This window comes from Saccostrea echinata, unplaced genomic scaffold, assembly GCF_033153115.1.
Source record: "Saccostrea echinata isolate AGI-Se365-2 ecotype Australia unplaced genomic scaffold, CSIRO_AGI_Sech_v1 ptg000002l, whole genome shotgun sequence".
In the NCBI taxonomy this organism is placed as follows: Eukaryota; Metazoa; Mollusca; class Bivalvia; order Ostreida; family Ostreidae; genus Saccostrea; species Saccostrea echinata.
Genome location: NW_026889751.1, coordinates 22,018,875 through 22,042,099, shown reverse-complemented (window position 1 = coordinate 22,042,099; position 23,225 = coordinate 22,018,875). Strand labels below are relative to the sequence as shown.

General features: G+C 34.6%; 1 protein-coding gene across 1 annotated transcript in view; it reads left to right on the top strand.

Moving 5' to 3' along the window:
- The window catches only part of LOC133175019 (kinetochore-associated protein 1-like), an 80,140-nt gene that overhangs the window by 49,531 nt on the left and 7,384 nt on the right, over window positions 1-23,225 (top strand). Inside the window, exons 35-55 of the mRNA XM_061310115.1 lie at window positions 1,204-1,360; window positions 1,717-1,874; window positions 5,933-6,028; window positions 6,127-6,255; window positions 8,001-8,117; window positions 8,332-8,441; window positions 8,533-8,710; window positions 8,824-8,913; window positions 9,234-9,329; window positions 9,520-9,607; window positions 9,757-9,815; window positions 9,920-10,160; window positions 10,456-10,529; window positions 13,335-13,536; window positions 16,099-16,220; window positions 16,377-16,462; window positions 16,565-16,634; window positions 16,973-17,100; window positions 17,312-17,447; window positions 21,215-21,310; window positions 21,446-21,557. Coding sequence (XP_061166099.1) covers window positions 1,204-1,360; window positions 1,717-1,874; window positions 5,933-6,028; window positions 6,127-6,255; window positions 8,001-8,117; window positions 8,332-8,441; window positions 8,533-8,710; window positions 8,824-8,913; window positions 9,234-9,329; window positions 9,520-9,607; window positions 9,757-9,815; window positions 9,920-10,160; window positions 10,456-10,529; window positions 13,335-13,536; window positions 16,099-16,220; window positions 16,377-16,462; window positions 16,565-16,634; window positions 16,973-17,100; window positions 17,312-17,447; window positions 21,215-21,310; window positions 21,446-21,557 — 2,545 coding nt within the window. The remainder of the gene's footprint in view (window positions 1-1,203; window positions 1,361-1,716; window positions 1,875-5,932; window positions 6,029-6,126; window positions 6,256-8,000; window positions 8,118-8,331; window positions 8,442-8,532; window positions 8,711-8,823; window positions 8,914-9,233; window positions 9,330-9,519; window positions 9,608-9,756; window positions 9,816-9,919; window positions 10,161-10,455; window positions 10,530-13,334; window positions 13,537-16,098; window positions 16,221-16,376; window positions 16,463-16,564; window positions 16,635-16,972; window positions 17,101-17,311; window positions 17,448-21,214; window positions 21,311-21,445; window positions 21,558-23,225) is intronic.

Genomic DNA, 23,225 nt, shown 5'->3' with positions numbered 1-23,225 from the left:
AGCAAGCACCTGTCAGGTGAGTTAACAGTGTGTATTTGTTAGGTGATTATTCTGTGTGAAGCTGTAGACATCAATGTGAAGCAGCAAGCACCTGTCAGGTGAGTTTACAGTGTGTATTTGTTAGGTGATTATTCTCTGTGAAGCTGTAGACATCAATGTGAAGCAGCAAGCACCTGTCAGGTGAGTTAACAGTGTGTATTTGTTAGATGATTATTCTGTGTGAAGCTGTAGACATCAATGTGAAGCAGCAAGCACCTGTCAGGTGAGTTTACAGTGTGTATTTGTTAGGTAACAAGTTTGGTTGAAGATGTAGACAGTCACTTTGAAGCATCCAGTACATGTCAGGTGAGTTTACTATTTGTGAAGTGATATGAGTTTGTAAAACCATAGACAGCCAATGTGAGCAGCAAGCACCTGTCAGGTGAGTTTATGGTGTGTGCTTGCTAGGTGAGATAACTGGTTAGTCTGCAAAAAGCTGTGAACAGTCAAAGTGGGGTGAGTTTACAGTTTGTTTTTGTCAGATGACGTCTTTTTTATCGGATGACAAATCTTTGTAAGGATATTGACAATCAATGTGAGGCTGCAAACACCTTTCAGATGAGTTTTCAATGCATGGTCAAGAAGATAACCAGTGTGTGTAAGACAAAGTGTGCCTGTCAGTTGAGTTTGCTGTAATATGGTGAATTCATGTACACTTACACCTGTCAGGTGCATTTGCAATATTCATATGGAGGAAAAAATAAGCTCTTTTAAACTAATGTTGTATGTCTTTCTTTGAAATGCCCCATATTTTAATGCCCCCCTTCGAAGAAGGGAGAGCATATTGCTTTGCTGCTGTCGGTCGGTCCACCAATAGATTCCATTCATTTTCCTTGCAGAGGTTGCACATACTGGAATGAAATTTGGTATACAGATTTATCACAAGGATATCTAGGTCAAGTTCTGTTTTGGGTACGATCGAGCAATTTCGGAGAGAATTATGCCCCTTGGACTTAGAAAAAATCCTATTATTTGCAGTTTCCATTCATTTTCTTTGCAGAGGTTCCCAAACTGAAATGAAATTTAGTATCCAGGTTTATCATAAGAATATCTAGGACAACTTCTGTTTTGGGTATGACCGAGCAATTTCGTACAGAGTTATGCCCCTTGGACTCAGAAAAATTCCAATTATTTGCAGTTTCCATTCAATTTCTTCAATTTTAGGATGAGATTTGGGAGGGAATTGTACAGGGCAAGACAGTGGACAGAGATTGGAGAATTGATGACTCATTTCAGGATGATGCTCTTGTGATGAATTCACAGTTTGTCCTCCCACTGGTCGCAAAGTATGCAGAGTCACAGCCAGCTACCACAGCTAATGGTAAACTACAGACACAATTTATGTATTAAAGGTTATTCACTCCTTTGAATGACAGTGTTTTCAAGAAGAAATCTGAATTATATTTCAAATGCAAACAATTTTAGTATACCTGTTGGTGCAGATTATGAATGAATTCAAGATTCTATGTTTAAAGGATTGAATAAAACAGATGTTTGTAATAACTCCAACTTTCAAGATGTAACTTTCTAAATTGTGGGAAAAAGCACATTTTAGAAAGTAAAAAAAAAGTTTAAAACTGTTTTATACATGTGTATTATGCAAAGTTATTTTTCTTAAACTTCACTGAACAATTCACTTTCTTCAAAAGGCTTTAATGTTTCTTTGATTTTCTACAGAAGATAAACCTAGCCCTGACCTGGCAGTCCAGAAACAGACTGTGTTACCTGTCCTCCAACATCTCAAGGACAATAGTCATCACCTGCTGGCTCTACAGTTTGCCCTTCATATGACCTTCAATGCCATGGAAACCATTATGCCAGCCACAGAACAACATGTAAGAACTGCAAACGCTAGTATTGTACTCCCGCCTACCTCTAAGTCAATTTTCAAAAGATAACATATTTAAATGATTTTTCATATTTATATAGATATTTATATGAACTTTCATAAAACATTACTTACTTGGGAAAACAGAGAGATATAACTCTATAATTTTGGTAAAACTTGTGTTTTTCACTATAGAAATCAACAGAAAATATTTGGTAAACATCTTTCCCTCCCCCCCCCCTTCCCCCCGTGAAACAAAAATTCCTTTTTATGGGTAATATGAATTGTTATTTCACAAATCAAATTATATGTTTAATTTTATATGGGTAAAACATAAGGAAAGATTGAAAGAACATTTATCCATTTCCAAAAATATTTTAAAATATGCTGATGCTTTCAAGCCTGATTTCAATGAGAAACCCCCTCTCATAAAAAAGAGCTGAAATTACAAGTAATTAACTATTTAACACTGGTATAAAAATTATTAATCAATTACCAGTGAACTCTTCTTTGCATTCAACAAAGATTTTATGGCCAAATTGCCATTAGTATCGAATTAAATGGGTGTAAAATGTAGGCGGGAATCGGGAGTTAGCGTGCGTAGTTCTTTGTTTAATGGTGTCTAGAACTTAATAACTCAGTTGACTTGCTTAGTGTAGGGTTATTTCATTGCTGCATTTTAAAGTTTTATCTTTTTCCACATCTTTATTAGAGTAGGCAAAACCAGGAAATTTTTAGTCTCCACTTTCAATATAGCCAATGTAATGAAACAGCAAAGAAAGCATTAACAAAATGTAATCAATGCTACAGTTGAATCAAATTTTACTAAGAAACTAGATGCGTTTCTTGTTGCTAGGGCAACAAGTGGTCTTCCGACCGAACTTTTCTCCAGATCGCTGTGCTACCTCACTTCATTTAATACTTTATTGAAGGTATTTTTTGTTTGCGTTTATGTAACACAGTCTTTCAACATAGATCATGATTATTAAAGGATTTCTGTAGAATCTCTGTTAAAAAAGCTTTAGAAAATAAGCAAAAACTATCATACAAGTCTTCACAGAGAAAAATATCATTTACAACTGAAAAAAGAGAGAAACAATCTCCCGCCCCAGCAGGATTCGAACCTGCAACAATACGAGAAAGTTTGGATCGGTCATATCTTTGCAATAAATGCATCAATCAAAATGATAAAAACATACTTAGAACTCTTAGAAGACTCTCTATTAACCCTGTAAATCCCAGAGAAAAATATTGAAAAACAAAAAAGTTACAAATTTAACATTTTTGAATTCACTTCCGTTTGCGACCGGAAGTACGAACAACGGAAAATAATGGTCGATCAACATATCTACATTTGATGCTCTATCACCTCAGCAAGTTTCATATTCATATCTTATCATATATATCGAAAGACCTTAATAATAACTAGTAAACTAATTGTTCAGAGAACAATTAGAGGCCTTTCCACCTTTTTAAGTGTTTTCGTGTCATTTAAGCTGAAAAAAAGAAAAATGCCAAAAAAAAAAAAAAGCAAAAAATGCAAAAAAAAAAAAAAAAAAAAAAATCCTCCTCCAGCTGGGATCGAACTCAAAACCCTTGGTTTGAAAGGCAGGTGCGCTAACCACTGTGCTACACATTCCGATAAAATTGGGTAAGTTAATTGTTTAAGACTATAGAATAAATACAAGCGTATTTTTAGAATCGGTAGGGGAAGAAAGAAGTTCCGTAAAAGGAAATAGTTCCTGAACTTGCAAGCAGTATATAAAATAACAAGGGACGGGCTGCATGAGAAAACGTTAACACTGTTCCCTAATGAAAATGTATTAATGGACTGTAGCCCGATTCATCGATATTGTGAGCATGCTGAATTTTTTGAAAATAGCTTTGTTGTAAGCTTAAAAGATCGGGTTCGGATTTTAACATTTCTGACTGAATATCTTGAAATAAATATGAAACATTTAAATAAGCATTTCTTTGGGTTAAATTAAATATGTGTAGCACAAATTAAACTCCCAACATGCATTTTTAGAAGGGAAACACGACAATGAAAGCAAGAATTGTTTTTGATATACCGAAAATCGCTATTTCTGGAAACTGATTAATTCTAAATAAAAATCAAATAAATTCCAAATGTAAAAGAAAGAGAGAATGCTTGGTATTAAAATGTCGTATCATATCAGGAGAATCGAATGCTACTAGCGACATCTGAAGAAATAGCCGATAAAAGGTTTAGGTCATTTCTTCGTTCACCTGCACTTTAATTTCAAACACAACAGAACTTGTAGTTTTTGCCGTGAAACTTCATGACTTCTATAAACTTACAAGACTCACCGTAAAACTCTCCAGAAAGATTCTCTGAGGTCTATACTATATTTGTACCAAATATGGTGTCGATCCGAGGGCTTGTTTGAATTTTACAGAAATATTCTACGTTGTTGTTGATGTGATTTTTTTTAAGAAGGGGGGGGGTTGAATTATTTATTTTATGCCTCTTTTAAACTAAGAATTGTAACTACTTTCACATCCTTAAGCCTGATTGTGACCTTTGGGTCAAGGTCATTACAAAATTAAAAAACCCAAACCAAAAAAAAAAAAAAAAAAAAAAAAAAAAAAAAAAAAAAAAAAACCAAACAAACCAATAAATCTTTACTTTCTATGTTTCTACCTGATTCTGGAGCTGGATGCATGTCCTTACTTTTCATTTGACCCAATGTCAAGGTCAAAGTTCAAGGTCATTTGGTGAATTGCTATATTTTACACATATATAAACGAATTTCTTATGTTTCTAAATGACCTTGACCTATATTTCAAGGTCAAAGTCAAATATGCCGATGCAGGTGGTCCCATGTCTCTAGGATACACCGTTTTAAAAAAAAAGTTCATTAAATGTAAGCAGCATAAACTTTCAGGGCCAGTAACTCATACAAGGGACCAAAGAATGCTTTTGCAATGATAGAATGAAGAGAGTACTAAATTAGTCGAAGACACTGATGAAGGCTTGGAATCTCTACGGTTTACGGTTTCGGAGGAGTAGCGATAACAAGGTTTTATTGCAAAAGGGATGACAACTTTTGAATGGGTCAAGCTTTGGGGACAAGAATGAAATCCTTAAAGTAGTTTTAGAAGGACATATTATAGATGCAAAGATATTCAGTATATGTTGAAAGGTTTTCTACAGAATCTCTGACAAAAAAGCTTTTAAAAATCAGCAAAAACTACCATACATGTTTTCAAAGAAAGAGAAGTCATTAGCAACTGAAAAAAGAGAAAAACAAAGGAAAAAAAAATTAACTGCTTCCAGCAGGATTCGAACCACAGACAGTGGGACAAAGTTTGGATCGGTCATATCTTTGCATTAAATGCACGCATTAAAATATTGAATACATATTTAGAATTCTTGTAAGACACTCTATAAACCCTGTAAATCCTAAAGAAAAATATTGAAAAACAAAAAAGTTGAAAAATTATACTTTTTGAATTCACTTCCGTTTGCGACCGGAAGTGCCAACGATGAAAAATAAAGGTTGTTCCCCATATTGGAATTTGATGTTCTATCTATTCATTGAGTTTCAATTTCATATCTTTAGCCGTTCTCGAGAAAAATTCTGGACAAAATGCCATTTAAAAAATACAAATTTCCCCAAAAATCACGAACGGAAGTGAATTTGGAAAAAATGAAAAACACGTCTGGAGATATTTACATGATGCATCTTCCCTGAAAAAATCTCTGAAATCTGCTTACTCACAGCTGAGATATCGCCATAACTATGAAAAAAAGAATAATAATAATAATAATAGAAAACAGACGGAAAACAATAAGGTCTTCTGAAGGAAGTTGGAAGACCTTAATAATAATAGAAAACAGACGAAAAACAATATGGTCTTCGGAAGGAAGTCGGAAGACCTTAATAATAGAAAACAGACGGAAAACAATAAGGTCTTCCAAAGGAAGTTGGAAGACCTTAAAAAACTGCAAAAGTTTTCCATTATACACATGTATGTTATAATATCTGGAGTGTATTGAAAAAAAATGACCCATTTATTTTAATGATACTTTTAACACAGGACTCAAGCAACCCTGTGGATAATAATAAAGTGAATCAACTGATGCAGCAAAGTTCACCCCTCATCAGGGAGTTCACCTCAGCTCTTCTCATGAAGGTATGTTTGTGAGGAGATTGTTATTTATAAAGCATAAGTTGTTGTCTTGTTTTTTTTCTATTCATGAATCTAATTGCATGCATTGAATACATCTACAGGTTTTTAACTGTCAAGAAGTGAATCACAGACTGGCCCTGGCTTTACTCATCAACCGACCTAAAAACGAGGGACTGAAGATGATGATGAGCCTGATTAAAGCCTCGGGACACAAGTATAAGAAACTGAGGGTAAGACTCATCATGTACAGTGAATATAATGACAGCACAATGAGTGTAAGATTCTTGACTTTGTATTGAACATTTAATGCTAAAAAAATTTTAATTTAAGCCTTTCAATGATGAAAAAATGAAATTATGTTAAAAGTATATAGTGTATAGAAGTACAGAAAAACAAACTTTTAATGAAGTGCAAAGGACAACAATTTTGCTTCTTTATGAATATAATGCATTATATCCATGAAGTTCACAATATGATTAGAAGCCACAGGGAATGAAAATCACTTTGCAGTCAGCTTCAATTCATTATGAGCATGTTCAGTGTGTTTTATTATGTCACCCCGAACGAAGTCGGGCGACATATTGCTTTTGTACGCATAAAAACATCCGGGGACTTTCTCGCAGATGGCTGGGGCATTCTTGCTGGAACTCTCCATAAAAGATGATGGCCAGAGGCCTGTTCAACAGAGCCTACGCTCGCGAGCGCTCGCCAAAATTCCTTATACCTCCAACAAAAATGAGTGCGAGCGCTGTTGAACACGCCTCAGCTGTATATATGTGGAAAAAATTTCAGTTTCAACATGGCTACCATTGCCATGGAAACGTGCGAAAAGTAGGGAATTTTGTCCGGGAGCATTCTCTCTGGTCCCTGGAACATTCATCATGAAACTTTATAGAAATGATGATCAATAATTGTAGTTGTGCTAAAATTTTCAAATTGTCAATTGTTGCCATGGAAACAGAGGAAAAGTAAAAATTCTTTAACTTCGATTTTCTCAGTAAATGCTCAAGCAATCATTTTGAAACTTTAATGAATGATTCCTTGCATTGTGTCAAAGTGATTTCTACTTTTAAAAAAAATGGAATTGGCCGTACACAGTTACCATAGAAACAAAACAGGAAAAAGGTATTATGCTCACGTATGTTCTCAGAGGTGGCTTGAACAATCTTGATGAAACTTTACAGAAATTATAATTAGAAACTCTAGGTGTGCAGTCAACATTCAAATTTTTCTAAATTCCTACCGTTGCCATGGAAACGGACGAAAAGTGAAACTTCTTTAATTTCTTTTTTTCTCAGTAACTACGCAAGCAATCTTTTGCAAACTTTAAAGGTTTATTCCTTCTACTGGATCAAATTGTTTTCTGCAAAAAAATTGGAGCAGGTCCACCGAAACGAAGTCATTTTTTGGTTCACCTTATTTTTGTACTCAAGTGTACTCATAGGTGGCTTTCAAAATCTTCATGAAACTTTACAGAAATAAAAATCACTAACCCTAGTTGTGCATGGGATATTTTATTTTTTCAAAGTTTGTCGCTGACGCCAGGTAAGGAACAAATGAATTGAGAAAAGTCGTGGTCACATGACCATAGTATGCTATCAGAAGTTTCTTTTAATCAAAGTACTGAAAGGACTGATACGAGTTGATGGTTGTCCAAGCTTAGCGGTGTTGCTTTAGTGATGAAAAAATGAAATGTCTATTTAGAAACAGAAATTTAAATTTTCATTTGATTTCTGATGTTAATTTACAGAATAATACACTTTTAGACCATTTCTAATAAAGCCAGTACGGGGCGACATACGCTATTGCTTGCAATAGCAGACTTTCTAGTTGTATTTGCTGTTATACATGTATAAATAATTTTGTTTGGAAGGAAGTAAGTGAACCTGTTTATTTTCAGGCTATGGGTAGTGTGTAGAGAAAGTGAATATGTTTATTTTAAGTGTGTAGTGAAAGTGAACATGTTTATTTATAGGCCATGGGTAATGTGGGTATAGGCATTGGTCAGCTTTATAGAGAGGCCTCAGTGATAGAGATGTGTGAGAAACTGAAAAAGAATGCCAGCTGGGGACACAGATTGGGAAAAATAAAGGTGAGAACATAAGGAAGAATGCCAAACCAAATAATCTACTAAGATTTACTGAGAACAGGGCAAATGTAATAAGTAAAGTGAGATGTCAATTTCTAAAATACATACACTGTACATTGTATACATGCATGCATACCAAGAAATTTTTAATGTGCTGAGTATGAAACATTAAAATGGTTATAGGAGTAATCAATTGATAAAGCTATGGCTTTTGTAGATAAATTTCAGTGAAGTATTTGGAAATCCTGACAGTGAAAAAAGAAAGTTGCTGCCGCAACTCGTCCAAAGTGAGGCAGCTTCTGTTTCCCTGATCCAAGAATTTTGTCGGTAAGACTGGAAATTAAAATGAAAACTCAGCCAGATACACTATTGCATTAAAATGTCTAGCTTTCATTGTCACTGAATTTATAATCGACAGGGAGTTTTGTCTGGATGAGGATGAGGCATTGATGCTGTATCTGGATCACGTCTTCACCACACCTGAATCTCCGGATCTGTTGAATGGAAAATCGAAGCTGGATAAAGCTCGAATTGCTATCAGAGAGATCAGTGCCAAAGACAATCTGATGAAAAAACTAGTAACCATGTACAGCAAGGTATTTATACCTGAAATTACAAAACGGAATTTCTTGATCCTGTGGTCTTTTGATGATTTTGGATGTGAAGCATGAAATACACTGCATTTTGAAATTGATCTTTGACCTTTCAGACAGATTCCTATGATTATGAAACCTTGGCTTTCCTTTTAAATGAGATGCAGAGACTGGAAATTCAGATAAATCAACTTCATCCAGACAAGGTACTTGAAAAAAGAGAAATTAAAGGGAAACAATTCTGTCTTTCATTAAGAATAAAAAATTATATCATATTTATTAAGGTTAGAAGGAGTCCACTATAAGCCATCCATTATTCAAAACAACCTTTTTTTGCAGTTAGTCAATTTGAAACCCATTTGTGAATTAATTTTTTTTTACCAAGGAAACTTTAAAAATCAATGGCTATGACCACATGAAATACAATGTAGATTTTTGAAAGTTATTATACATTAGTTTAAGTATCCTATTTTGAATGTATCCTTTGGTGGGTTAAGTCACTCACAGATAGCTTTATTTTGTGTAGGTCTTGTTGTTGCTTAACTACTTGAGAGTTTATAAGAGGAAGTCAGAACCCTCTAAGTATGAGGTACAGCACCACTCAGGAGAAAACAGGGACGATGTGAGTTTGTTGTTATCTCTTTATTTCCTAGAAATTATTCCTCTTGCATGTAAAAAAAAAAAAAGCATTGTAATTGCATGAGAAAAGAATTATAATATTACCAAATATTGAAAAGAGAATTTCAGACTTTAACTGATATGCAACTCAGGGATGTTAAATTACGAGCTACTAAAAAAAATACATTTTTAAGCTTCAAATAATGGAGTGTTTACCTGCTGCCAGTAAAAACCGTCTTCCATTTCATCCCCTGGTAAATGATGACCCCTGGAAAATCATCAGTAAGGAATTGTCTATTCTAAATACATTGTGAAAGACCAAATATATTGTTCCTTGTTCAATAGTATTTTTTACGTGATAAAGTATAGAAATCTCAGAGTGAGAAGTACATGACACTGAATTATAATCAATATTTATATTCGATTTGCAGCACCAGAGTTGACCAAGGAGACTATAGCTACCTGGTTGAACATGGCACCGCTTTTAAAGGTAAATAATAGGCATTCCTTATACTGGCATTCTGAGAGTTATCCATATAGTTTCTCTATAAGGCAGTGTTTGTTTATCTCTACTTGTTTGTTTCTGTTGATTAGCTGGACCGAGACCAGTTGTTCTTGATGACCATCAGAAACATGGTACAGAGACACGTGGGTGTGGTGAAGAAATCCGGTCATCAGCCCGGAAATAATGCTGTGGACAAGGCACAGTGGAACTGGGAGATGAAGGAGGCCAACACAGAACTTCTGAGTGATGTACAGGAGCTTCTGAAGCAGGTGTCTAACTGTGAAACAGCTATGGCCTGTGCTAAATGGATGGTAGCTGAGCTACCACTAGGTGAGTGGATAGACAATTAGCAGAGTAAGTTGTAATAAACAGCTGAGGTCTGTGCTAAATGGATGGTAGCTGAGCTACCACTAGGTGAGTGGATAGACAATTAGCAGAGTAAGTAAGAATAAACAGCTATGGCCTGTGCTAAATGGATGGTAGCTGAGCTACAACTAGGTGAGTGGATACACAATTAGCAGAGTTAGTGGTAATAAACAGCTGAGGCCTGTGCTAAATGGATGGTAGCTGAGCTACCAATTATGTTACAAAAGGTTAAGCTTTCTAATGCTTTATTTTGTTTTAGGTGCAGAGAAAGTACTTGCTCTGGCTGGCTGTATGACATATGCAGAGCTTTGGTATAAATCGGTCCCTGAAGATGTAAGTATACAACTTACAGTCTAATTTTTGTCTTATAGAAAATCTACACAAACATACAGTTTCTGTTCTTATAGTCATAATTCTTTAAGGATGTAATGATATTAAATATTTGTCTGCATAAAGGATCAGTGCACTTAAGCTATGAGAGTTGGGTCCCGATGCTTTGCCAAAAATAAATTTCCAAAATTTATAAACTTTTTGAATCGTTATTATTAAACAATATCTTAAGAGCAGGATTTGATATATTATATCAAATGGAAATATTAAATAATGCCGAGCGACACTGGTTTTTGCAACGGGGTATAGCAGTTTTGTCACATTTCTATTGTTATTCATATGTATACCATTTTTCAACGACATTGTTTACATCGAGCTGCAACTTGTCCATTCGTCTCATTTGCACAGAATGTGTATTATGATCTAAACTTATACATATCCAAAGGGCAATGTTGGACAATTTGCGGCTCATATGTAATTTTTTGAAAAATTCTCCAAACGTCAGTCGAGTTAGCTACTAAATTAACAGGTCACCGAGTGTCAACCTATTTTGACCCGTTTCATATCATAATCACTTTACTCACGTGACATTCCACTGTTAGATATGCTTTCATTGTGGCTGTCAATCAACTTCATGGCTGTACACACGAATATGTACATGTACTTAAGTACAAAATCTTACTATGGATAGACTTTTAATACAGTTAATCATAAGATTTTTCGAATCTTATAAAACTATTAAGAAAAGGGCAATGCTCTATTTCTTATACAAGTCTTAACTTACCTTTCATTTTTAATACAATCAAAAGTACTCACATTGGGGTCATCCTATTTTTATCATAACAAAAAAAAGGACATGGTAAATAATGGTCGACTTTAGCAGTAAACATACGTTTTATGGGAAGGAGATCAAAAGGAGTAACTACATGTGATTAAATGTTGTAAAAGTTGCATAAATGCTGCATTATCTATTCTAAATAACTTCTGGGGCCTTCTCTTTGCACCTCATCTAGCGATACATTATGTGCACCAAGTACACGTACGAGTGTTCCGCCGCTGTTTCCATAATGGTGGTCTTTTCAGTTTTAATGCAGTGCAGAGAGAGAGAGAGAGATAATGCGAGGGAAACACGTAGAAATACCTAAAGTCTATTAACAATCTAATAAGACATGTATAAGCGTAGACAAAGAATAATATAATAAGACATGTATAACAGGGAAGTATAATAATATAAATATAATACTTGTATTATATTACAAATCTCGCCGTGTGTACCGGCCTGAGCAACTTCAAAATATTGAAGAATTTTGCGAAAATTTTATTAAGGTCTTAAAGTTTACCTCATCTTCTTTCACTAAATTGTGTTTTTCGTTTGGAATTTTGAAAGAAATTCTGGTATTGCCAGTGCAAATCAGGTGCACAATTAGTAGGTATATGTAGCTGTGCTACCTCATGTTGCCTCTGTATTATGGTCTGCAAGCATCTACAGACACATCCCTAAACACTAGTATCATACGTGACAATATTTAGATTGCCGAAATGAAACAGATATTGAAGACATTTGCGAGTGATTATCAACATAGTAACGTTGTAGAATTTTCTTTGACCGTGTTTTTTAATATCAAATACACTTGTTCTGTCAAAAAATGTTAATTTAAATTACATTTATAATTTCTTTATTGCAAAATTAAAAAAAAACCCAGAGAACAATGAATAATATTTAATAACAATAGGCACAATTTAAGTAATTTACTCAATATATGTTACACCGATGTGGACCTTTTATTTCTTAATTCTAATGATTGTTTTATAAAAGTGCAAACAGTCAGTATAACTTCACGAGTTGGACTAAGTATATATATTCAAGTTTCTGTATGGGTGATTCGAGATAGAATGAGGAACAATAATTATTTAGCATGGCTTTTATAAGTATATTCCTTGCTTGTATATTACAATGACATTGTAAAAAGAAATGAAATTCATCATCAATAGCATAACATGAAGTGCATAATCTTCACAGATAGTTTGTATTTCTTGGAATTTTCATGTTAAGCTAGCAACTCAAATTTTCAGTTAAAACTTTATATTTCATTTCCAAGTGTTATTTATCTATACATGCATATAATAAAATATGTATCACCGTGAGTACTACATACATGTAATACTTTAATTGTTTCACTACACGTTTGTATTACTACATACAACATGTACAGTGAATTACGATTAAATGTAGTGTGACATCGAAGCCATGTAAATGTGAATCTTTCCTTAAAAATACATTAAGGAGGGGGAGGGGGGGGGCATTTTTTATACAGATATATACGAAAACTTAAGATATTGAGCTGATTCGGTGCTAGGCAGCAAACATATGGATACGGATCATAAAAATTATCAATATGTACGTATGGTCATGAATCATTTTTTATTTGTGTGAATCATACAACTACACAATCTCTCTCTCCTCCATTTAAATTCGTACTGTGGAGTCAATCTTGAAATATAGTGCAAATGTTTACGTTATGTGTCCACTTCCATGCGATTTAAATATCTCCGCCCATTTGCGTGTACCTTAAATTCGAAAGTGGTCTGTTCAAATTTCCGGAATTTAAGGCCTATACATGTTCTTTTCAATGACGTCGTGTGAAATTATAGAAATATGCTAAACAAAATATTCAAAGTAAAAATATCAAAAGCATATGTATGCACAATAATCATAGATAAACTTAGCGATATAGTCTAATTCAAGGCTTAAAATGGGTGGCCGAAAAGGTTCCAAATGACGCTCTAAAGTACACTCATTCTTTGTAGAATCCAACGAAGGAAAAAGCAAAAGCAGCTTACAAAAAGTTCCTGGGTGCCTACCAACGTTTGGCAACAGAGCAAATTCTGTTTGTAAACAAAGTCGGAGAGCCCGATTTAGTGCAGTTGGCTGGAAATCCTGCCAAACTGATCTCCAAACTGTACGAACACCACAGCATCACACAGACAGATCCTTCACTGCCTAGACCAGGTAATTATTTGTTATAAGATACTAATACAGCATCACACAGACAGATCCTTCACTGCCTAGACCTGGTAAATATTTGTTATAAGGTACTAATACAGCACCACAGTATCACACAGACAGATCCTTCACTGCCTAGACGAGGTAATTATTTGTTATAAGATACATGTATAATACAACACCACAGTATCACACAGACAGATCCTTCACTGCCTAGACCAGGTAATTATTTGTTATAAGATACTAATACAGCACCACAGTATCACACAGACAGATCCTTCACCACCTAGACGAGGTAAATATTTGTTAGAAGATACATGTATAATACAGCACCACAGTATCACACAGACACATCCTTCACTGCCTAGACCAGGTAAATATTTGTTATAAGATACATGTACAATACAGCACCACAGTATCACACAGACAGATCCTTCACTGCCTAGACGAGGTAAATATTTGTTATAAGATACATGTATAATACACCACCACAGTATCACACAGACAGATCCTTCAATGCCTAAACCATAGGGCTGTCACGAGTACCCGAAATAACCGAGAACCGCGGTCCAAGTTGTTCGGTTAGGTTCCGGTTCCATTTTTCCGTATTTCGGTTCGGGTCTGGTTTACATATTAGAGTCTGTTCAATACAAAAAATGGCGTCGAAATCAAAGGAATGGTGACGATAACAGTGATAAATAAACATCACAACTGAAATCTACTTCATTCCATGACAAAACACTTGTCACGGAAGTATAAGATAATTATCAAAACGAGCAGGAATGGTCAGGTTGTGGCTAATAGTAGGCCAAGTCACAGATGTCTAGACATTCTCATGGTTAAGACTTGTTTCCAATGTAAATTTAATGTAACAAATAAAGATTTTTCAAGTTAAATTCATGAAATTAAGGTTTAAAATAGATGTAAATACCCGACCCGAAAAACCCGAAACCGAACCGAAAATTTACAGAACCGACCCGACCCGAAAAACTTTGGAACCGTGACAGCCCTACTAGACCAGGTAATTATTTGTTATAAGATACATGTATAATACAACACCACAATATCACACAGACAGATCCTTCACTGCCTAGACCAGGTAATTATTTGTTATAAGATACTAATACAGCACCACAGTATCACACAGACAGATCCTTCACTGCCTAGGCCTGGTAATTATTTGTTATAAGATACATGTATAATACACCACCACAGTATCACGCAGACAGATCCTTCACTGCCTAGACCAGGTAATTATTTGTTATAAGATACATGTATAATACAGCACCACAGTATCACACAGACAGGTCCTTCATTGCCTAGACCAGGTAATTATTTGTTATAAGATTCATGTATAATACACCACCACAGTATCACGCAGACAGATCCTTCACTGCCTAGACGAGGTAAATATTTGTTATAAGATACATGTATAATACAACACCACAGTATCACACAGACAGATCCTTCACTGCCTAGACCAGGTAATTATTTGTTATAAGATACATGTATAATACAGCACCACAGTATCACACAGACAGATCCTTCACTGCCTAGACGAGGTAAATATTTGTTATAAGATACATGTATAATACAACACCACAGTATCACACAGACAGATCCTTCACTGCCTAGACCAGGTAATTATTTGTTATAAGATACATGTATTATACAGCACCACAGTATCACATAGACAGATCTTTCATTGCCTAGACCAGGTAATTATTTGTTATAAGATACATGTATAATACAGCACCACAGTATCACACAGAAATATCCTTCACTGCCTAGACGAGGTAAATATTTGTTATAAGATACATGTATAATACAACACCACAGTATCACACAGACAGATCCTTCACTGCCTAGACCAGGTAATTATTTGTTATAAGATACATGTATAATACAGCACCACAGTATCACACAGACAGATCCTTCACTGCCTAGATGAGGTAAATACTTGTTATAAGATACATGTATAATACACCACCACAGTACCACACAGATCCTTCAATGCCTAGACCAGGTAATTATTTGTTATAAGATACTAATACAGCACCACAGTATCACAAAGACAGATCCTTCACTGCCTAGACCTGGTATTTATTTGTTATAAGATACATGTATAATACAACACCACAGTATCACACAGACAGATCCTTCACTGCCTAGACCAGGTAATTTTATTATAAGATACATGTATAATACAGCACCACAGTATCACACAGACAGATCTTTAATTGCCTAGACCTGGTAACACTTGTAATTATGATACTAATATACATGTATGTACAGCACTTAGGTGACTTAGCTCAAATCAGAGTGGTTTTGCAAGAGTTGACACTGTTTTGGTTACAAAGCAAAGACATACATGTACATGTATATAAAATTTACTTGTACATGTAATTAAATTCATTCTTATTTGATATAATATTTCAAAAGTAAAATGTCTTTTCTTATTGGACAAAAAATGAGAAAAGATTCTGGTGGATTTATAAATTAAGGAAAAACTACATGTAAATGAATTAATTGTCATTTTAAGCAGTGATAATTTTGTTTTCTGTGAAGATATCCACAAGGTGGCAGAGGAGATAGCTAGAGTGACCCACACTGACCTTCATAAGATGAGACTGACCCTCATCAATCAATGGCTTCCATCCTCATCCTCCAAACTGACTGATGGAGAGTCGGTAAGTAGTCAAAATTCAGGGAAGCCTTCCTCAATAAGAATATTTTTACCAGTAAATAAACATCTTGCTTTCAGGAATAGTTTTTTCCTAATTCTTGCATGAAACTTTCAAACAAAAGGATATTTTCCTAAAAGATTTGATTAACACCTTTTACAGACCGTAACATTTAACTTTGAGAGTCTGAAGTTGGCAGAACAAAGCATGATGAATGATGCAGAAGATGAAATTATCAACTTAAAAAGGTAACGACTTGGTACAACTCATGTCTGGTGATTTTGTCATGATCTTGTCAGGATCTTTTAGTGCTGAAAAAAACTGATGTTTTGTCTTTTTCTTTTGAGCAGAGTTCTGTACCTCCTTCAGCAAGGATCAGCTGAGGAGAATGTCACTTTTCTCCTTAACTTTGTTTTTGAGGTGAGTTTTCCTTTTATAGTTTCAAATGGTGGTACTTAATTAAGCCAAAATTTGGTCTTTTTTACAATGTTGAGAATTAATTTTTAGATGATTGAATTTGAACATCCAGACAAAGCTACTTGTATTTATAATCAAGCAATGTGATTCTGCAGACTACATGTAAATGTTGTAGGTGTTTTCATCTATGTGTATACAAATAAGACAAAGCATTTCAGAATAACTGTACATTTATGTGAGGCAAAATTGAATTTGCAAAGAACTTTACAAAAATCTCTTTAAAGGATTCTGAAGTCAGACATTGTATTAATAACTACTATTTTTTTGCTTTTTCATCTTAGAATCAGAATACTGGAGAAATGACCTCAGTCACAAATATGTGTAAGATGCGAGCCTTACATTGCTTGCTGGAGTTACGTCAAGATGAGATTGTCCAGAAAATGTGTGGACGTAGTATTGAGGACCTTAGGTAGAGATTTTGGGATAGGGAATTTATAACTGGACTTGTTTTATGAAGAATTTAACTTTGAATGTTACAGTTTTCAAACTTTGCAATTCAAAATTTCATATTTTTAGTGTATTGTATTTTTTTCTGTATGCTTTATTAATTTTTAAGTGGTTACATTGTTTAAATCCACATAAAGTCATCATTTTGAAATATCTCCATGTTGATTATCCAGGAACCTGCTGAAGACGACCAGTTACCTGATAGCCCTGGAGAAGCTCCACATACTGCACTCAGTGGAGACGTTTGAATCCTCCAACAAGGAGGGGCTGATCAAAGGAATCTGGAGGAATCACAGTCATCAAAAATCTGTAAGTCATTGTAGTGGGAGGCAGGGTAGATGTTTAACTACCACTCGAAGGTTTTATTGCCATTTTTTTTTAGAGAAAACAGAAAAATTCAAAATAAAAAAGTGTTTATTCATAGTTGCCCAACATTTCTTGCAATGATTGATATCTGAACTCTCTGCCTTATACTCCCAATGCAATGTCAAAAAAATGTTTTAAAAAATGATATCAAAAATTGGGATATCATAACTAAATCTACTTTTGGAATTCTACTTCTAGAATTTTCATCAATTCCCTTTCAATACAAAGCATCAAGTCTGACAATAATTTTTTTCTACATAATTGCATAACCAGATTAAGTTTTATGGAATGGGTCCATTCCCAAGAATTTTTACCTTGACTAAATTTGCATAGATGATGAATGTAGAGATGCTTCCTTGCTAAATGCTGCAAGTTACATGTATAACTATTTCAAGCTGTTTAATGAAAGAAGATCTGATAATAAATTTACATAAAATGAATGGAGCTTACTGAACACTCATTTATTGTGAGACTTTTCTCCTCTTATAGGTAACATACATGAAAATGAGCTTCATTATCTCTCTAACCTACAATATTTCTAAGTCTAAGTCTTTGTCCGAGATAAAATTTCAAATAGTAAAAATACTGTATTTCTACATAAATCTACTGGTTCATCGATAGGCGTGGTGAAAAAAAAATCATGTGCGGGGCGGGACAAATAGAGAAAGAAGCGGGGCTTGTAGCACATGAATTTGCAGAATCAAGAGCATGTAAATATAAGGAATAACTGTCAGATTTTTAGCTCTTCTGAGCCAAAGGCTCAAAGAGCTAATGCTATGGCCATTTGTGCGGTGTGCGTAAACCTTTTAGAATATGGGCCATAACTCAAGAACCCTTGGCCAATTATTGTCAAATTTGTCACAGGGTATCCTTGGCCCAAGGGCTTCCTTTTATACTAAAACTAGGGTTGTGACCCTTTCACAAGGGGAGATAATTAGGAAAATAGAAACAAAAGTACTGGTTGCTAAAAAATCTTCTTCTCAAGAACCACTGGGCAGATTATCACCAAACTTACACAAAAGGATGAGGATATGTTGTAGATTAACATTTGCACAGGGATTTACCCTGGGGCAAAGGGAGTGGTCTCAAGGTCACTTCAAAGTTGCCAAAAAATTACATTTTATTAAAATGTTGATATTTTGCTTACTATAAGGACTAGGATCATCAAATCTTGTCAGTTGATGCATCTAAAGACCTCATATCATGTTGACTCAAAAGTAGGTCAAGGTGACCTACTTTTTAAATTTTGCGGCCATTCTTTTTCAAAATGATTTAGAGGCATATTTTGAACAATTTAAGGCCTACTTTGTCAGTTGATGCATCTTGAGTCCTCGAAGTACGTCAACTAAAAAGTAGGTCACCTTGACCTACTTTTTAGCTCACCTGAGCCGAAGGCTCAAGTGAGCTTTTCTGATTGAAATTTGTCCGTTGTCTGTCGTAGTCGTCGTTGTCGTAAACTTTTTTTATTTTCATCTTCTTCTCAAGAACCACTGGGCGAATTTCAACCAAACTTGCCACAAAGTATCCTTGGGTAAAGGGGAATCAAGTTTGTTCAAATGAAGGGCCACGCCTTCTTCCAAGGGGAGATAATTATGAATTCATGAAAAATTAATGGCATCATTTAAAAATCTTCTCAAAAACCACTGTGCTTGAAAATATGAAACTTATATGGAAGCATCCTCAGGTAGTGTAGATTCAAGTTTGTTCCAGTCATGACCCCCGGGGGTAGGGTGGGGCCACAATGGGTAATCAAAGTTTTACATAAGAAAACATAGGAAAAATCTTTAAAAATCTTCTTCTCAAGAACAGCAAATCCATGATTGGTCATATTTATATGGAAGCATCCTCAGGTAGTGTAGATTCAAGTTTGTTCAAATCATGACCCCCGGGTGAAGGGGTGGGTCCACAATGAGCGATCAAAGTTTTACATAGGAAAACATAGGAAAAATCTTTAAAAATCTTCTTCTCAATAACAGCAAAGTCATGATTGGTCATATTTATATGGAAGCATCCTCAGGTAGTGTAGATTCAAGTTTGTTCAAATCATGACCCCCAGGGGTAGGGTGGGCCACAATGGGGGATCAAAGTTTTACATAGGAATTTATAGGGAACATCTTTGAAAATCTTCTTCTCAAAGAACAGCAAAGCCATGATTAGTCATATTTAAATGGAAGATCATCAGGTAATATAGATTCAAATTTGTACAAATCATGATCCCCTGGAGAATAGAGGGGCCATAACAGGGGATCATACAAAGGAAAACAAAGGATATATCAATCAAAATTTTCTTCTTAAGAATAGCAAAGCCATTATTTGTCATATTAATTCAAAAGCATCCCTATACAGTTTAGATTCAAGTTAGTTCAAATAACCAAACCCCCCCCCCCCCCCCCCCCCCCGAACCAGTTTTATATTTAATTTTATATTTAAACTTTTCAAGACTGAATTGATTTCTGCTTTTTCCTAGCCAGAGTGCTCAGGTGAGCCTCTTGTTGAATTTTATAGCTAATCTTTTTCAAGACAATTAAGGTCATTAATTCGAATACGGAGAGGTTTAGAATCATTAAATCTTGTATGATGATGCATCTTGGGGCCATAAAACATATTTATTAAAAAGTAGGTCACAGTGACCTACTTTTTGAACTTTGCAGGCATTCGATTTCAAAGCGTTTTAGAGGCATAATTTGGACATTTTAAAGCCTATGATCTTAAAACTTTGTAAGTTGATGCATCTTAGGTCCTCAAAAACGTTGACTAAAAAGTAGGTCACCGTGACCTACTTTTGAAATTTTATTGCTTTAATTAAATATTTCAGGTACTAATTGGCTTAGAATCATCAAACTTTGTCACTTGATGCATCTTGGGTCCTTGGAGTACAACAATTGAAAAGTAGGTCACGGTGACCTACTTTTGAAATTTTATGGCTGTATTTAATATTTTCGGGTACTATTTGGCTTAGAATCATCAAACTTTGTCAGTTGATGCATCTTCGGTCCTCGGAGTATAGGTTGACTGAAAAGTAGGTCACCATGACCTACTTTTGAAAATTTATGGCTTTAATTAAATATTTTGGGTACTAATTGGCTTAGAATCATCAGATTTTGTCAGTTGATGCATCTTGGGTCCTTGGAGTACAACAACTGAAAAGTAGGTCACTTTGACCTAATTATAAAATTATATGGTTATAATTTTAAAAAATACTTTAGGTATTAATTGGCTTAGAGTCATCAAACTTAGTTGATGGGTCCTCAGAGAATGACAAGTGATAAGTAGGTCACCTGACCAACTCTCTGGTACTAGTTGGCTTAGAATCATCTTGGGTTCTCAGAATGTGAATTGGAATTTCAAGGGTTTATCTAAATATACAGGATACTTAGAGGTTTCAAATAGAAGTGATAGGTTGTACAGTTTATCAGAAGAGCGATTCAAGGCCCTTGGGCCTCTTGTTTGGTTTCATGATGATGATCAATCCATTGGCTTGCATGATAATTTTATGCATAAACGCCTTTGGCGTTTATGCAAATTATCATGCAAGCCAATCGATTGATCACATCATGAAATCAAAAAATTAAACAGTTATTCCTTAAGTACATGTATGTCATAGGTGTTTGCCTGAGTTTAATCCACAGTGGATTTTGACTCGCTTTAGATTGATTACTTACACAAATTAAAAAAGAAATGAACATCTCTACATTATTTGTCATATTTAGGCCTGCATGCTGGTAGCTGCCCTGTGTTTGGACTACAAAATTTATGATGTTCAGATCTGGAATGGAGTTTTACAACAGCTTGTTCACTTTGGTTTGGTATGGATTTTGTATCAACTCAGTTTTACATTAATAAATTTCACACAAATTTCTAGAAGTAATTTTCAGGTAATTTTAAAGTGGAACCACTCAGTTTTGTCTTGCCTGTAGATGTACAAATGTTTTCTGTTTTAGATGGACCAGCTGGAATATGTGTTAGGAAGACTGAATGCAGCACCAGAAGTCTGGCAGGCTTCCATGTTCTCCAGAGCTTGGCAAACCATGTTAGTCACGCCACTTACAAAAGGTTAAATATTTATACCTCTTGTAAACAATCAGTTATAAAAACTTGTGAATAATTTGCTATGTTCAAAAAAAAATGTTACACAGTGTTTGTAAATCTTTTGATTTAGGTCAGGTCAATATGTTTATGAATTAGGCTTTAGTTGTCTGGAGAAACGCGTAATGTATGTCAAATTGATCAAGCTTATAAAAAGCCAAGCAAACGTAATTTTTTTGTAGATAAAGATAAAAAAAAAATTTTTTACTGTACTTTTAATGCATAAATTAATTTATTCTACACTCATCTTAGGAAGTTGCCCTCAATTCTTCTTGTTCTTTGTTTATCATCATTAGAGAAGGGACATTACTCTAAAATTCAAAGCTACATTGTTACATTGGCTAAAACCATAATTCATATTTTTTTTTAAAAGAAGAAAATAATGTTACAATTTTTTATACTTTAAATAACCATACTTAAAATGACTGTATTTTTAGTTGCCATATTACTGTCTAAATAATACAGTCCCTGAAACGTTCTACTTTCCCACTTGAATGCTGAGCGAATGCTTAACGAACTGTGAGCGAACGCTGAACGAATGCAGAGCAAAAGGTGAGTGAACGATGTGTGAATGCTGAACGCAACTTGGTGAATGATGTGTGAACGCTGAACTGTGAGCGAACGCAGAACGCGAACGGAGCGCAAATGCGAATGCAAAGTGAACGGTGAACGCAAGATGAATGATTTATTCGGAATGCTTCTGATCTTTGCCTTCCATTGAAACCATTCTATTGTATTCTAATGTCAGGTGCTGAAAAATAGATAATAAATAAATAAACAAATCAATGATTAAATAAATAAATGCTACACAATTTTCTGAAGAAAGGTGATACATGCACATTAAGTATCTTTCTTGTATGATGTTTAAATTCAACTTTTTAATCACACAATTTTTGTCACTGTAAAACATTGTAATTGTTACCGAATGCTGTAGTATAAAAGAAAAAAATTATTTTAGTTGGAAAATGAATATGTATATTCTTATTTGATACAAATAACCATTACAAATAAGAGAAAACTTTTGACTTATAGAATGAATTACAACGGTTGTAACATCCATTCATTTATTTCGTGCCGAGGCGATTCCGTGTAAAATAATGCAAAAAAAAAAAACCCAAAAAATAAAGGTCTGTGGATGTATTCGCATTAATATACACTCGTATTTTAAATTCTTAATGCAATAATATATTTTTATGTGTCATTTCTATTTTTTGTGATGATTTAATGAGCAGACTACTTCTACATCTACCTGTAGACATTTCTCCGTGATTATACTCTGACAAGATAAATACAAAGAGGTATATTCATATTATTTGTTTTAGATTAAAATTTTAGAACTTGATATTTAAGTTATATGGTGTCAGAGTTTTGATTAAACAGACAAATGAGAGAGAGAGAGAGAGAGATTCCATTTTTGCCTCCCCCCTCTCAGGTTTCACCAAATGTTTGTACCTATATCAAACAAAAAAAGTTATTTTATTTCTAAATTAGTCAGGCAATGAAAGTAACTTTTTTAATCAACAAATCCATTTGTTTGACACTCATACTTATTTTCTTTTAATTTTCCTGCTTCAAGTTCACACAAAGTCCACGTGCTTGTCCTGTCAATCAAAATCAATCGACATTGTGCAGGTG